The 16,463-nt window shown below is 32.7% G+C and overlaps 1 protein-coding gene across 1 annotated transcript; it reads left to right on the top strand.

Moving 5' to 3' along the window:
- Window positions 1-64: 64 nt before the first annotated feature.
- Window positions 65-16,239, top strand: LOC117789864 (LIM domain kinase 1). The gene is made up of 8 exons (XM_034629027.1): window positions 65-296; window positions 2,051-2,678; window positions 4,348-4,434; window positions 4,537-5,164; window positions 7,076-7,711; window positions 9,652-10,790; window positions 12,609-13,042; window positions 14,374-16,239. The coding sequence occupies exons 2-8, from the start codon at window positions 2,092-2,094 to the stop codon at window positions 14,685-14,687; spliced, it is 3,825 nt and encodes a 1,274-aa protein (XP_034484918.1). The 5' UTR covers window positions 65-296; window positions 2,051-2,091; the 3' UTR covers window positions 14,688-16,239.
- Window positions 16,240-16,463: the final 224 nt, after the last annotated feature.

Genomic DNA, 16,463 nt, shown 5'->3' on the forward strand with positions numbered 1-16,463 from the left:
AACTGGTATTTTCTTGGCATTCATCGCCATACTTGTTTTGGTATATTAGACTTGTGGTATTTTTATGTTTGGCGCGCGCGGTCACACTGATCACTAACGCTAGTCTCATTTTGGTTTTTTTTTTAAACAAATGCATTTGTTTTTTTATTTTCGACTTATGTGCAGCTATTCAAGTGCCCAAACGTGCGACCGACTGTGTAAAATGGTGTGAGCAGGAAAATTCGTGAAAATTCGCAATGTGCGGTTAAAACAACACAGCATCCAAAAATCAAAATATAATATATATATAAAATTATGTAAGTGTGTGTGTGTGTGTACGTATACGGTGTGTTGTTGGTGTGTTTGCGTGTGTGTATAGTTTTGGTTGTTTTGACAGCAACAACAATTAGTGAGAATGCAACAACAACAATACTAATAGCAACTAAAACAACAATAGCACAAGCTGCCTATTTGTTAATGCTGATGTCGTTGCCGTTGTTGTTGTTCCCGTTCCCCCACACACATTTTAAGCATCAACTTTTTTTTGTTATGTGCGCTATATGCATACAGTTAGTGCAGAAAGTGATTTGACCAAAAAAAATAATAATTTAAATACTATAAAAAATTGAAGTTTAAATTAAAATGATAGTTAATTTATTGATATTTTTAGACATTGTCAAAACACTTGCTTGACCCACTGTATATCATTTGTTTGTGTTTGTGTGCATTCGTCATTTTGCGTGTGTGTGTTTTTTTTGTTTTTGTTTTTTTAAGTTTAACTATAATGTGACAATGTGCACATACAGTGCGTCACTCCATAAGTTATACATTAAACAATGTTGCTATTTTTAATGTCATTTGTTGTTATTGTTGTGCAAGAATCATCACTCACTCCATATCTCAGGGTCAATAACAATATACTCTGCGCTGCTCGCACTCGTTGTTGATCCTCCTACTCCCCCCACCCCTCACTACCGTTCCGTAGAGTTGAGAACTTAAGTTCCACTTGCTGAACTAGTTCCAGCAACTAGTTGCCAATCACGTGATAAATTACAAATTACATTTAATGCTTATCAAATGCACTTCAATTTAATGCATTATGTGTAATGCCGGCTCTGACATCATACTTCAATTAGAAATAAAAAATAGTAGTTTGACTTGTTTACATGTGTTTGTTTAAATAGTAGTTCATTTTGTAAAACCGGTTCATTAAACAAAGGCTTGCCAGATCGTCCGTCATGGATGCTCAAGCTCGCGCTCTCTCTCTCTCTCTCTTTCTCTCTTGTGGCTCTCAGCATCAGTGTTGACAGAATTGGGAATTAAGTGCTAAATTAACTAATTGCATTTTTGCAAAAGTAACCAGAAAAATATACAAACCTGCTAAAAACAAACGATAACAGTTTTTGAAGTTAGATATAGAGCTTAAAATTAAACATGACGTTTTTTATTTTATTAATAACCGCTATTCGTAGAATATTTTCATCATTAACTTAGTCCAATACACTGCTTGCCCGTAATATGTTTTTGAGAAGAAATATATATAGAAATATATGATCCGACTTTTGACCAAGCAATTTTACAAGTCCACATTTTTTTCAAGTCTAACCTTAGTCTAGAGAAATAAAATAAATAGATTAAAAATAAAATAGATTTTAGGTTGATTTTATACCCTGCATTTAAAAAAATGGCAAAGAAGGCAACTCCGATCCAAAAAAAAAATTTATATATTATACTTTCGTATTAAAAAACGAGTCTATTTAGCCGTGTTCCTTTGTCAGTCAGTTTGTATGAACACGAATATGTGAGCTAAAAGCACAGCATTAAGAAAAATAATACTATATTTTATTTTATAAAATAATTTTAAAAAAATGTATGTAAAAAAGTAGCTTTTACAACTAAAAACAAGGTAAATCTAGTAATATTAATTTAAAAATAGCTATAATTCCCGTCAGTCTACAGATCTAGCGGGTAAAAAGCCCTTGTGGGCAGCACTGTTAATATGGCAACATGGCTCAGCATCTTATGCTCTCTCTTCCACTCTCTCTCTCTCTCTTTGTATATCTTCTCTCAGCAAGCGGAACGCAATACACACATACATACACACACGTTTCCATGCATCAACAAAAGGAGTTAAAACAACAGCAACAACATGGAGAGAGTTCAGCGATTGGCGGCGCGCTGCCAACTTGCGCGAGCTGCCTCTGCCCGCTGCTCGCTCACAAGCACAACGATGAGCGGATAGTGATGGCACTTGGCCAGCAATGGCATTGCGATTGCTTTCGATGTTCCGTCTGCGATAATCATCTGCACAATTGGTATTTTGAGCGGGAGAATTTGCTCTATTGTCGGGAGGATTACTATGCACGATTCGGGGATGCCTGTCAACAATGTATGGCGGTTATAACGGGTCCGGTGATGGTCGCTGGTGAGCATAAATTTCATCCGGAATGTTTCTGTTGTGCCGCCTGTGGCTCGTTTATTGGCGAAGGTGAATCCTATGCTTTGGTCGAACGCTCCAATCTGTACTGTGGACAATGCTATGGCAAAAGCTTACCCATCGATGCCCGACCAAGGATCACCAAAGCCGGCAAACCGATGCACTCGATCCGTCTCGTCGAGATTCCCAAGGATGCGACGCCCGGACTGCGTGTGGATGGCGGCGCCTTAGACGACGGTTGTCCCACTGTGCGGATAACCGAGTAAGTTCTCAATACCCCCACCCCACTTTCACTTATCACTCACACTGTTTGGTATTAATAACAACACTTGTTTTTAAATACTAATAAGTATTTTAAAGGGTACTTTAATGACTTCCACTATGGATCGTATTTAAAATACTGCAAATTCTCAACAAAAATACATTAAATACTCTAATAGCTTTAATATATTGTATTACTTCATATTTTTAAATATTAATACAAAATTAATCTTTAAAAATTTCAAATATTTGACTTTTCAAAAACATTCATACAAAGGCAAAAAATACAAAATTTTGAATAGAAAAATAAACTAAAAGTATAAACTAAAACCCATATAAATCAGTACTTTAAAACAAAATTTAAATAACTTCCACTTTAAATCGTGTTTAAAATACTCTAAATATTTTTAGAGTCTAAAAGCTTTAACATATTATTATAATTCCTGAACAGCTACAAAAACTAAATTTTAAATTTTAAATATGGAATATCAGATAATTAAAACTTAAACAATTAAAAGATAAAAACTAATCTTAAAATATTTCAAATATTTGACTATTCTAAAAAATAAAAAATAACAAGAATAATTTAATTTAAAAATAAACAAAATACTACTCTTAGAAACTATTCAAAAACTAAAATTAAATTTTCAGTTATTTTTACGATTTAATCAACAAAACTCCTGGAGAAAAATGTTCATTTATTTAAAAAAAATATCTACAACTTAAATATATTATATATTTTATAAATGTTATTTATTTAAAGAAAGAAATTAAATTGAAATAATAATTAAATTAAAAATTTAAAATAAAATGTCTAAAATAGAAAATTGGAAAATAAGTTAAAATAAAATGTCTAAAATGGAAAATTGGAAAATAAGTTTTGAAAATACACGTATTTAAATTAACCACAAACATTTTAACTTTTATAAGTTTTCAGTTAATAAAATAATACTAATGCAATGACTTAAATCTGGGACGGAATAGTTATGAATTTAAAAATATTGAGAACGTAAAAAGTTTTATAAAAAAATTAAATAGTAATTAATTTAAATTTTTATTATAAAAATTTAAAATAATTATTAGTTTCAATTTTTGTAATAAAAATCAAAAATAAAAATTATTTGTCAATTTCTATTAAAAGAATTGAAGAATAGAAATCCAGTGTAAATATCAATACCTTAAATATCGTTAGTATACGTTCTTTAAGGTCGTGTAATGTATCATATGAAAAGTATTGAGTCACACATCATAAACATTATTAGATTTTGAAAATACGCCACTTGGTTCAAAGGATATTTACATTCAATTTTTATTCAATTTTTATCTTTCAATTATTATAATAGACATTGACATATAATTTGTATTGATTGATTTTTATAATAAAAATTGAAATTAATAGTTATTTTTAATTTTTAAAATAAAAAATGAAATTACTAGTTATTTTTCAACATTTTTATAAAAATCAGCAAATAATTTTTATTTTATAATTTTTATTTTACGATCCCTGATTTAAATACTTGTATTTGGCAATTGAATTAATTTAAAAATAAGTATTAAACATTGGTGCTGGTCTCATGTTTTCCCCTTCTTTCTCTCCCTCTATTTCTGTTGCGCTCTCTGTCTCTCTCTCTCTCTGTGTGTGTTTTACTGTGTGGTGTTGGCTTTTCAAGTTTAATTTGTAAATTTTATGGTCGCATGGGCAAGTACGCCTTCTCCCTGCTTACCTCGGTGGCGGATCGATGTTGTGCTTCATATAGGTAATGAATATAAACAAATTATTAATTTCCAATGCCCAAAAAAATGCAAAATCTGTGCTTTTTATTGTTAAATAGGCTGATATTAAAATGTTGCATTTGCAGGATCGATGTGAATCTGACGAATCTGCACATTGGCGATCGCATCCTGGAGGTGAATGGCACGCCGGTGAGCAATTCCTCCGTGGAGCAGATTGACAAGCTGATACGCAGCAACGAGAAGATGTTGCAACTGACGGTGGAACATGATCCGGTGCAAGTTTGTCGCAGTTGCAGTCAGGCGGACATACAACGTGCCAGCTCTGCATCCACATTGATATTACCACTGAGTACATCCGCCTCCAGCGTTGAGGTGGGCGGACGTGGACGAGAACGGCTCTATAAAGCCGCTGCCGTTGGAGAGCAGAGCGGCAAAGCGCGTAAAATGCGGCAACAAACTGTGCAGCTACAACAACAACAACAGCAACAACAATCACAACCACAGCAGTTGCAATCACAATCACAATCACCATCACATCCACAACAACTGAAGGAGAAGGAACGCTGCTCGAGTCTCTCAAAGCTGCTGGATGAACGGCATACGGCCCAACAGCATTCAGCACATCCTCAGCTCTATGAATTGTCACGCACACAAAGCTATCGGGTTGTCCAGAAACCGCAAAGGATCTTTCGTGCCTCCGATTTGGTCATGGGCGAAAAACTGGGCGAGGGCTTCTTTGGCAAGGTGTACAAGGTAACCAAAGATAATCCTTAGGATTATAAGTTATTTTTGACTTTTTTAATAAAAATTAAAAATAAGAATTAAATTTGATTTATATTTTATAAATTGAAAATAGAAGTATTTTGCTGATATCAATAGTTTCAGCTAAAATAAGAATTTTGGTGTTTACCATTTTACCGTAGCATGTTTCCTTCACATTGATATTTTTAGTTGAAATTAGCATTCATAACTCTTATTTGCGGTCCCTGATTATAAACAAAGAATTAAACCAAAACCAATAAAGGTTACGGTTTCGTTTCCAGTACGTTTCGAAATAACTATTTCGGTTATAGACTCTATTTCAGTTTTCTTCTTTCGGTTTCGGTATCAGTAACGATACAACAAATCAATTTTGAAACATTTTAAAGTTTTCTAATTATTATGACATCAAAGTGAATATCGATATCCAAAAGAAACAACATTTTTTAAACGAATTTAATAAAATTCGAATGCCATATAAATAAAGATGCCAAACCATCTTCAAAATGACATTTCGCTTGAAAATCGGTAAAGTTTTGCCAAAGTTATGACAGTTCGAAGTTGCTCAAGCGTCTGACCTAGCAACTTTACAAGTCAAAATTTTTCTTAATTTTGACATGATTTTTTACAAGAAAATAAAGTTTCTCAGAATCAAGTTTAAAGTGTTGTTTTATACGAATTATGATATAAGAAGTTGTTTAAATGTGAAAACTTGAGATTTAAAATTTTGAATTTTCAAAATTTCACAGGGGGGACCCTTAGCATCAAAACCAAGATCTAGAGGGAAATAATTTTTTTTACAAAATAAATTGATTTGATGATTTTAATGCAAAATGAATAAAGAGGCCAAACCATGATTATAATGACATTCCGTTTGAAAATCGGTTTAGTTTTGTCAAAGTTATGCATGTTTGAAGTTGGTCCGACCTTCGATCTAGCACTTTACAAGTCCAAATTTTTGTTCAATTTCACATGATATATTACAAAAAAATTAAAGGTCTCAGAATCAAGTTTAAAGTATTGTTTTATACTAATTATGATATAAGGAGTTGATTAAATGTGAAAACTTGAGATTTAAAATTTTGAATTTTCAATATTTCAAAGGGGGGACCCTTACCATCAAAATAGAGCCATGGCTTAGTTAGTCGAAAAACAAAAAAATTTTCTAAATTCAAAATAATTTTAATTGAGTATGACTTAAGAGACCGAATCATTATTAAAATGTCATTCCGATTGCAAATCGGGTCAGTTTTCTTCAAGTTATGACAGCTGGAAGTTTTTCAACTCTTTGACCTAGCAACTTTACCACAACCTAACCGGTACAAGCGTTTCGGTCTTCGACTCTTGAAATTAATTAATGAATTAATTTCGGTTACGGTTTCAGTTCCGGTACTAAAAATGAAACGTTTAGTTTCAGTTAACGGTTCCGATACCGGTTACGGTGTTATTCCCAGATTATAATTTTAAGTATAGGATATTAACATTCAATTTTTAAATTTCAACTTTTATTAGAATATTTGAAAAATATATAAATGTAATAAAAAAAATTTTAATTTGTGATTTAAAAATTTTAAATTAAAGTTTATTTTTCATTTATATTATAAAATGTGAAAATAAGATGCATTGATTTTTAAACAATAATTGAAAGCTAATCATTTTGTCATAATATTTCAAACTAAGAGTTATACTATAATTTTTGTATTAAAATAGAACCAATTTTTGATAACATTCTTTAATTTGATCGAAAAAGGTAGTTAACATTAGTTAAAATTTATAATAATAATATTCAATTTAACAATTTTAATAATTAAAGAAAAAGGTAGTTAACATATGTTAAAATTAATAATAATAGTTTTCAATTTAACAATTTTAATAATTAAAGAAACTTTTATTTATTGGCTGCAGGTAACACACAAGGTAACCGGTGAACTGATGGTACTCAAGGAGCTGCATCGAGCCGATGAGGAAGCTCAACGTAATTTCATCAAAGAGGTCGCCGTGTTGCGACTACTCGATCATCGACATGTGCTCAAATTCATTGGGGTCCTGTACAAGGATAAGAAACTGCACATGGTTACGGAATATGTGGCTGGCGGTTGCCTCAAGGAACTGATCCATGATCCGAGCCAAACATTGAGTTGGCCACAACGCGTCTGTCTGGCCAGAGACATTGCCTGTGGCATGAGTTATCTGCACTCGATGAATATCATTCATCGTGATCTCAACTCCATGAATTGTTTGGTGCGCGAAGATCATTCGGTTATTGTGGCGGATTTCGGTTTGGCACGAAGTGTGGATGCACCACGTCTGCCGGGTGCCAGTGCCAATGCAAGTCCAGCTGCAGGATCTTCATCATCTTCAGCTCCTTTAGATAGCAATGCCATGTCTCCGAGCAACACTTTGAGGCGCAGCAAGAGTCGTCAGCGCAGGCAGCGTTACACTGTGGTGGGCAATCCCTATTGGATGGCGCCCGAAATGATGAAGGGCCTCAAGTACGACGAGAAAGTCGATGTCTTCTCCTTTGGCATTATGCTATGCGAGGTGAGTTCTCCATCATTTATTTTCCATCCTATAAGAAAAGAGAGAGAGAAACAGAACATAAAGTTGTACAATTCTGCTTTGTGCGCTGCATTCGTTAACGTTTTACTGGCCTGCATAAAATATTTTTAACTCTTGTTATTTATTTAGTTGTATTCTCTCTTCTAGAAAGCCATATTCATAGTCGTTGCACAAGCAGCAAAATCACTTTCTCTCATTTGCTCCCTTTTTCTCTTTATCAATGCATTCGTAAACGTTTTACTGGCTGCGCAGGCATTAAATACTTATAAATGTTGTGTATACTTTATTTTAGTAACTCCCTCTCTCCCTTTCTATTGCTTTCTATTGCCACATTCATAAACGTTTCACAGGCAGCAAAATCACTTTCTTTCACTTACTCTCTTATTTTTGTGCACTGCATTCGTAAACGTTTTACTGGCTGTGCAGGCATTAAATATTTATAGCTTTTGTATATACTTTATTTGGTTTTTTCTTTCAATCTCTTACTTCAGTGCCACATTCATAAACATTTCAAGGCCAGCAATATCTCTATTTCTCATTTTCTTACTTATTTTCTTTTCGCGTTGCATTCTTAAACGTTTTGCTGGCATTAATATATAAATAATAAATACTATTCACTCTCTTTCTCTCCCGGGCTATTAAATATCGCGTATTCTCTTTTTACTTGTCATGAATTTATCAATTCTGCTTTGAGACACTTTCGTAAACGTTTTGCTGAAAATGTTTTAGTAAATTCAACATGTCTTTTGCGTTTTCTATTACTATCTTTCAATCTATTTTTCTCTGCCATTAAAAAACCAAGTTATCAATACTGCCATGCGCCAGTTTCGTAAACGTTTTACTGGCATTATAAATACAAACCGCCGTTTATCTTCTCTAAAACTACCACACAGAATAAAATACTAAAGTACATTCTAGTTTTTAGTGTTCTAGTTCTAATTTGCTTACAATTATAATTATAAAAAATCAAGGATGACTTATGCTTAAAATTTTTTCGACAAAAATTAAAAATATGTGAATATGTGATTTTTATATAAAAATTTAATAGCTTTTATTCAGTTTAAGAAGTTAAAAACAACAATAAACGTAGATAAAAATCAGTAATTAATTTTGAAAGCGTAATACAATTTTTCGACTCCTTTTTTTTTAAATGAAATTAATACTAGGAACATTAAATAGTGTTAATTTTGTTATTTTTTCAAATGAAAAACATTACTCACTTCTAGTAACTGTAAATAAACGTGAAATATACCAACATTTTTCTATAATCTATGATATGTCACCATGATCTTAAGATATATGATTTTTTACTATTTTACTCATGAAATAATCATTATTTTTGAGCAAAACAATATATAAAAATCAGGAATAATCATTATTTTTGAGCACAATAAATAAAACTCATAGTAAAATGATTATTTCTTGAGTTTTATTTTTTTGAATTATCAATTTTGGTCAAAATAAAACCTTGAATTTGATTTTTGATTAAAAAAAATAATAAATAATAATAAATGCTATGAGTTTTATTTTGTTTGCTCAAAAATAATAATTATTCTTGAGTTTTATTTTTTTGATCAAAAGTAAACATAAGTAAAATAATAAAACTCATAGAATAATGATTATTTCTAATTGATTATTTTATTTTTTTTAATTAAAAATTAAACTCAAGTTTGTTGATCACAATAAAACCTTGAGTTTAATTTTTAATTAAAAAAAATAAAGATCAAGAAATAATCATTATGCTAAGAGTTTTATTTATTTTGCTCAAAAATAATGAGTTTTATTTTTTTGATCAAAAGTAAACATAAGTAAAAAAATAAAACTCATAAAATAATGATTATTTCTTAAGTTTTATAATAAAACTTATAATGATTACATTCCCTGATTAATACTATTAATTTTTTTTTCTGTCGCTCTTGTAGATCATTGGACGCGTTGAGGCCGATCCGGATTATATGCCCCGCAACTCGGACTTCAGTCTGAATCAGCAGGAGTTCCGGGAGAAATTCTGTGCCCACTGTCCGGAGGCCTTTGTCAAGGTGGCGTTTGTATGCTGCGATTTGAATCCGGATATGCGTCCATGCTTCGAAACGTTGCACGTTTGGCTGGAGCAGCTGCGTCAGCATCTGGATGCACAACAACAGCCACCAGCGAGACTGCTGCATGAAATTGAGAACTTTCACGATAGCTATAACAGTTCGGAGGATGCACTCTCACCGACATCACAGCGCAGTCTGGACAATCTCACGGCAGCGCTAAATCTCAAGGAGCAGGAGCAGCAGCAGCAGCAGCAGCAGCTGGAGACCAACGAGGAGAAGGAGAATGTGGAGCAAGTGGAGCAGGTGGTAATGCGGGCACAGGACATACCAAAATCACCGCATTTGGGCAAGGACTTTTCACCGAGCGGTGAACGCTTGAGGGACAGCATGCGAGCGCGTCGACGTCAACGTTTTCTGGGCGCCCAGCAGGCGCAGCTGCGTGGTCTGACGCCGGAGACCACGTCCACGGAGAGGGCTTTGAAACAGGCCCTGAAGAAATGCCGTCCATTTGGCGAGAAAGGTTACCTGGTAGATTTGCGTCCAGGCGCTGAACTCCAACTGAATGATGTGCGGGATTTGAATAATTATTCCGATGTCGACTCCAGTTGTGATACGAGTTTGAACTATCATGAAGTAAATAATGGCACGCCTCCTCCACCTCCGCCGCCGCCCACGCCACCCCCCTTGCCGCCCAATCAGCCAAAAAAACATGTGTCAGCTTTTGAGGATATGCGCACACGTCTGCGTCAATGTCGCAGCAAATTCGAGCATCTCGAGGAGGCGAATCGTCGCAATTTCCATCAATCGCAGCACTCGATGCGTAACTTTTTCAAAACGCCACCGGTGGCCTTGAAAATGTTTCAACGTCTCGAGCATGAGGCGACTTTAAATGGCGGCAGTGCCGCACCACGTCGCACCACACAACGCATCAATCAAACGCCCATCTTTGGACGACGTCAGTTGCCGGCTACGTTGCCACAATTGCAACAGGCTGAATCCTTGGAGCATTTGGCACTGCCAATGCCCACAAAAAGCAACAACAACAACATACACAGGTAACTCATCTCAATTTCTCAAACACTTTCTACAGTTTCCGTCAGAGCAGCGTTATTTCACCGTTGGTGAATTTGCATTCACATTGTAATCATTATAAGTTTTATTATAAACTCAAGAAATAATCATTATTCTATGAGTTATATTATATTACTCAGGAATTATCAATTTATTTGAGCAAAAAAATAACACTCAAAATAGTGATTAACTTTTATAGTTAGATTTTTTTTAAGCAAAAATTAAACTTAAGATTTTATTTTGACCAACCAAAAAAAAAAAAATGAAGAAATAATCATTATTTTATGAGTTTTATCATATTATAATACTCATTATTATATAACCCGGAATAATCATTATATTTGAGCAAAAAAAAAAAAAACTCATAAAAAAATAATTATTTCTTGAGTTGTATTTTTTTTCAATCCAAAAAAAACTTAAGGTTTTATTTTGACCAACCAAAAAAAAAAAAATAAAACTCAAGAAATAATCATTAATAAAAAAATAAAACTTATGAGTTTATTCTGACCAACCAACCTGAATTTTATTTTTGATTCAATAAAATAAAACTCAAGAAATAATCATTATTTTATGAGTTTTATTATATTACTCAGGAATTATCAATTTATTTGAGCAAAAAAATAAAACTCATAAAATAATGATTATTTCTTGAGTTTTATTTTTTTTTGAATCAAAAATAAAAGTTAAGGTTTTATTTTGACCAATCAAAAAAAAAACCCCAAGAAATAATCATTATTTTATGAGTTTTATTATATTATAATACTCATTATTATATAACTCAGGAATAATCATTATATTTGAGCAAAAAAAAAAAAACTCAAAAAAATAATTATTTCTTGAGTTTTATTTTTTTGCAATCCAAAAAAACTTAAGGTTTTATTTTGACCAACCAAAAAAAAAAAAAAACTCAAGAAATAATCATTAATAAAAAAATAAAACTCATAAAATAATGATTATTTCATGAGTTTTATTTAATTTTAATCAAAAATAAAACTTAAGGTTTTCTTTTGACCAACCAACCTGAACTTTTTTATTTCTATTTATTATATCTTAAGTTTTATTTTTTTTTTTTAATCAAAAATAAAACTTATGGGTTTATTTTGACCAACCAACCTGAATTTTATTTTTGATTTAATAAAATAAAACTCAAGAAATAATCATTATTCTATGAGTTTTATTATATTACTCAGGAATTATCATTATATTTGAGCAAAAAAAAAAACTTAAGGTTTTATTTTGACCAACCAAAAAAAAAAAAAAAGTCAAGTCATTAATAAAAAAACTCATAAAATAATGATTATTTCTTGAGTTTTATTTAATTTTAATCAAAAATAAAACTAAGGGTTTTATTTTGACCAACCAACCTGAACTTTATTATTTTTATTGATTATATCTTAAATTTTATTTTTTTTTTAATCAAAATAAAATTTTATATGATATAGTATTTTATATGATATAGTATGATATAGTAGTCCGATTTGCCCCAAATTTGGTGAGAATGTTTAAGACCAACCCAGAAGCACATTGTGTCAGAATTGTTGAGAAATTTCAAAAAATTTCATATAGTACTTAAACTTGATTTTCGACTATATGATATATATAATATAGTGATCCGATCCAAAAATAAAACCAAACTTGACCTGCGTATGTTATATAGGAACCGACATATCAATTTCTCTTTTGTTTTTTTTTAATTACAGTATTCCTAGTTTTATTTTCCTAATTTTTAGTTCATATTTTTCATGTAATATTTTTGTACATTCGCATAGGGAGTCCAAACAACAAATGCCGGCCACAAAACGAAGCAAAGCGACAGCGACAGCCACAACACTCACCTGCACCGCCGAGTTGCATGTGCCACCAAAGCCAGCAGCAACAGTTGCAGCTGCAACAGCAACAGCAACAACAACAACAGCAGCAGCAACTTTATCAACAACAGTGGGTGGTAGCTCGGATTATCTGCCCAAAAAGCACAAATTGACACTACCACTGTCGAATCGTCCGCCCAGCCAAAGTCAGAGTCGTCTGCAAGGTGGCAGCCACAAGACGAAGCCACTGAAACCACCAAACACCACTGGCAACAACAGCAACAGCAGCAACAACAGCAACTGTGTGTCACCTACAAGAATTAGGCCCGGTTCACCCAGCAAACATTTGGCTCAGAGGCATACGGCAGCTACAGCACAACGTCAGAATAACAATGGTAAGCAGAAGCAGACGAAAAAGATAAGAAGATGGAGAAGATATAGAAGATAGAGACGAAAGAGAAGCGACAGGGAAAGAAGTATGTATATAATTTTTACAGAAAATATGAAACATCTCAGCATCAAGTTTAAAGTGTTGTTTTATATTAATTATGATATAAAGAGTTGATTGAAAGCGAAAAAATTAGACTTAAAATTTTCAATTTTCAAACTTTGCATTAAAATTGAAACAAAGTTCAAGAGAGGAAATTTTTGTTTTACAAAATTTGTCTTCAATTTAACATGATTTTTTACAGAAAAATGAAATGTCTCAAAATCAAGTTTAAAGTGTTGTTTTATACTAATTATGATATAAGAAGTTGATTAAAAGTGAAAACTTGAGATTTAAAATTTTTATTTTTCAAAATTCCAAAGGGGGGACCCTTAGCATCAAAACCAAGATCTAGAGGAAATTAATTTTTTTTACGAAATTAATTAAATTTGAATGCAGAATGAATTAAGAGGCCAAACCATGATTATAATGACATTCCGTTTGAAAATCGGCTTAGTTTTGACAAAGTTATGCATGTTTAAAGTTGGTCCGACCTTTGATCTAGCACTTTACAAGTCAAAATTTGTCTTCAATTTAATATGATTTTTTACAGAAAAATGAAATGTCTCAGAATCAAGTTTTAAGTGTTGTTTTATGCTAATTATGATATAAGAAGTTGATTAAAAGTGAAAACTTGAGATTTAAAATTTTTAATTTTCAAAATTCCAAAGGGGGGACCCTTAGCATGCAAATCGAATCCTAGTGGGAGGGAAAACTTTTTTACCAAAATTAATAAATTAATTAAGTTTGAATGTAGCATTATTTTTGAGGCCAAATAATGCTAAAATTGACATACCGCAAGAAAATCGGATAAATTTGAACCAAGTTATGACAGTTTAAAGTTTTTGAAAAGGCGTCAAAGGGAAAATACACGCATGTTAAATATAGGCAGTGATCGTTGGATGGAAAAAATGGTTAGTGATAAAAAATAAATAAAAAAAATGTTCAATATTGATGCAAATTCAAATTAGAGTTGTGTTGTTGATTTTTTTTTTTTTTTTTTCTTTTAAATCGATTTAAATAACCTGATTGTTTTTCAAAAAAACACTAATCGATTTTAAATATTATAGTTGAAAATCGTTGCTGCGAAAATCAAGTTTTCGATTTAGATATTTTCTTAATATTGTTTATTAGGTATTCCATATTTATTTTATATAGTTTGGGGAAACTTAGACTCTTTTATTAAATACTAAACTCTACAATTTTGTCTGCCATTTCTTTTCCTCACATTTATAACAGTGTCCTCTGCCTATCAGCAACAGCAACAATCGGCGCAGTCGACGAAGAGCTCTCGGCTCAGCATCCTCAGTCCGGAGAAGGTGCATCGTTTGGGCGCGCGTCTCAGCGATCAGAAGCAGAAGCTGCGTGACGAGGCAGCGGCAGCGGCAGCGACGTTGAATCCCAATCCCAACAGCAATGGACATGGAACGGGACATACGGGACATAGACGTGGGGGAACGGGGGCAACGGCGGGGAGTACGGCAGCTGGGGAAAGAAGAAGACGAGCGCCACCGCCGCCGCCAGTGCGAACGCACTTCAACACACGTTGTTAACTGTTATACACACTCCAATACACAACGGCGACTGTTATACACACTCCAATACACGCACGACAACTCAAATTATCATAACTGTTATACAAGCTCAATGCACTGTCACCGGAATGTTATACACTTCAACACATCATTAACATAACTGTTATACAAGAGTCAACAATTTGTGGCCATAGCTGTTATACGCGTTCTGTTCACCGAGGCGACTGTTATACACGGCATCAACTAAAATTATCATAACTGTTATTTGCCAGACTGTTATACACGTCAACAACGCAATACATTCGTGTTATATGTAAAACAGTCAATAATTCATAGCCAAAGCTGTTATACATGGCATCAGCTAAAATTTGCCATAAGTGTTATACACCGCACTGTTCTACACGTCAACAACTGATAAACTGAACTGTTATACAAAATTCAAGAATTCATGGCCATAGCTGTTATAGACGCGCTGTACACCACGGCGACTGTTATACACGGCATTAACTCACTTTACCACAACTGTTATACATGTGAGTAATTCATTAAAAAACCCGTTAAACACGCTCCTGACGTCACAGCAACTGTTATACACGAAATCAACTCATTGCAATAACTGTTATACACCATAACAAACTGTTATACACGCCGCATTCCAGAGTCCGCCAAGAAAAAATACACACATTCCGTCATGCATTAAAAGGATTACGAAAAAGCCGAAGAAAAACGAAACAAATCAACGAAGTCGACGACAAATCAGAAAACAAAAAACGAAGCGAAGCGAACAGCGCAGCCGGCAGCGGCAGCGCAGCGACGGCAGTTGACAAATAACTGTTCGAGTGTAGAAGTAGAAGAACAAAAAGCACAAGAAAGTAAACGAATGAAAGAGAGAGGAAGAAAGAGGGATAAAACGATGTAGTAGAGTAAACACGCTTGCGCTGTGACCAGTGTTAGAAAGAGATAAAAGCTGTAACGAAACTTTCCCTAACCTAACAAAAAAAAAAGAAAATATCAGAAAACAAAATTGAAGCTTTAATAACATAAAAAGAACCTAAAACTGGTCACAGTGCGGCAGATAACAGATAAGACAGTAATGCTCAATTTTAACCACTGTTATACAGCTAATTTGTTTAAATAATCCATTTTACTTTTATTTGATATATATAAATGTACTAAATATTAAAACTTGTAGTATATAAACGACACCAAGGTTAAGTGCCTGTAATATAAAGTTGCAATATTTACAAAATTGTATAAAATATATAAATGATATAATAACTATGTTTAGCCACTAAGTTGACAGGGTATTGCTTAATATAACAGTTGTCGCTTCAAGTAACGAACAAAACTCAACTAACACTTAAGCAAAAACTCAAAATGAGATGACAAGAAAACAAATTACGAATATTTAGTTACGAAAGACAAAAATGAAAGAAAGGATGGAAGAAAGAGATGAATATAGTAAACCTTGTGCCATGCCCACCATACGCAGTTAAATGCGAGCGAAAGAGACGACGATAGATACAACAAAAAACAAAAAAAGTGTTAGATTTCAAAATAATAACGATGCGAAATGAAAAGACATAACAAAACTGAAGAAACTATAAAAAACAAAAACAATTATTTTTTTATATACATACATAATATATACAAATACATATACATAAATAACATTCCATGTTAGTGCTTAAATCTAATTTATTATATATAGTATATATACAACAAAAAAAACAAACAAAAAAAAAACAAATGTATAACAGTATAACAAATACCCTCCTATTAACAAATACGTTA

Source organism: Drosophila innubila, chromosome X (genome assembly GCF_004354385.1).
Source record: "Drosophila innubila isolate TH190305 chromosome X, UK_Dinn_1.0, whole genome shotgun sequence".
In the NCBI taxonomy this organism is placed as follows: Eukaryota; Metazoa; Arthropoda; class Insecta; order Diptera; family Drosophilidae; genus Drosophila; species Drosophila innubila.

What these genes read in the sequence shown, in the direction of transcription:
- LOC117789864 (XM_034629027.1), top strand. Translation starts at nt 2,092, where the DNA reads ATGCATCAACAAAAGGAGTTAAAACAACAGCAACAACATGGAGAGAGT. An exon ending in CGATGTTGTGCTTCATATAG is followed by an intron (nt 4,435 to 4,536) that starts GTAATGAATATA and finishes TTGCATTTGCAG; the next exon opens with GATCGATGTGAATCTGACGA. An exon ending in GAGCATTTGGCACTGCCAAT is followed by an intron (nt 10,791 to 12,608) that starts GCCCACAAAAAG and finishes ACATTCGCATAG; the next exon opens with GGAGTCCAAACAACAAATGC.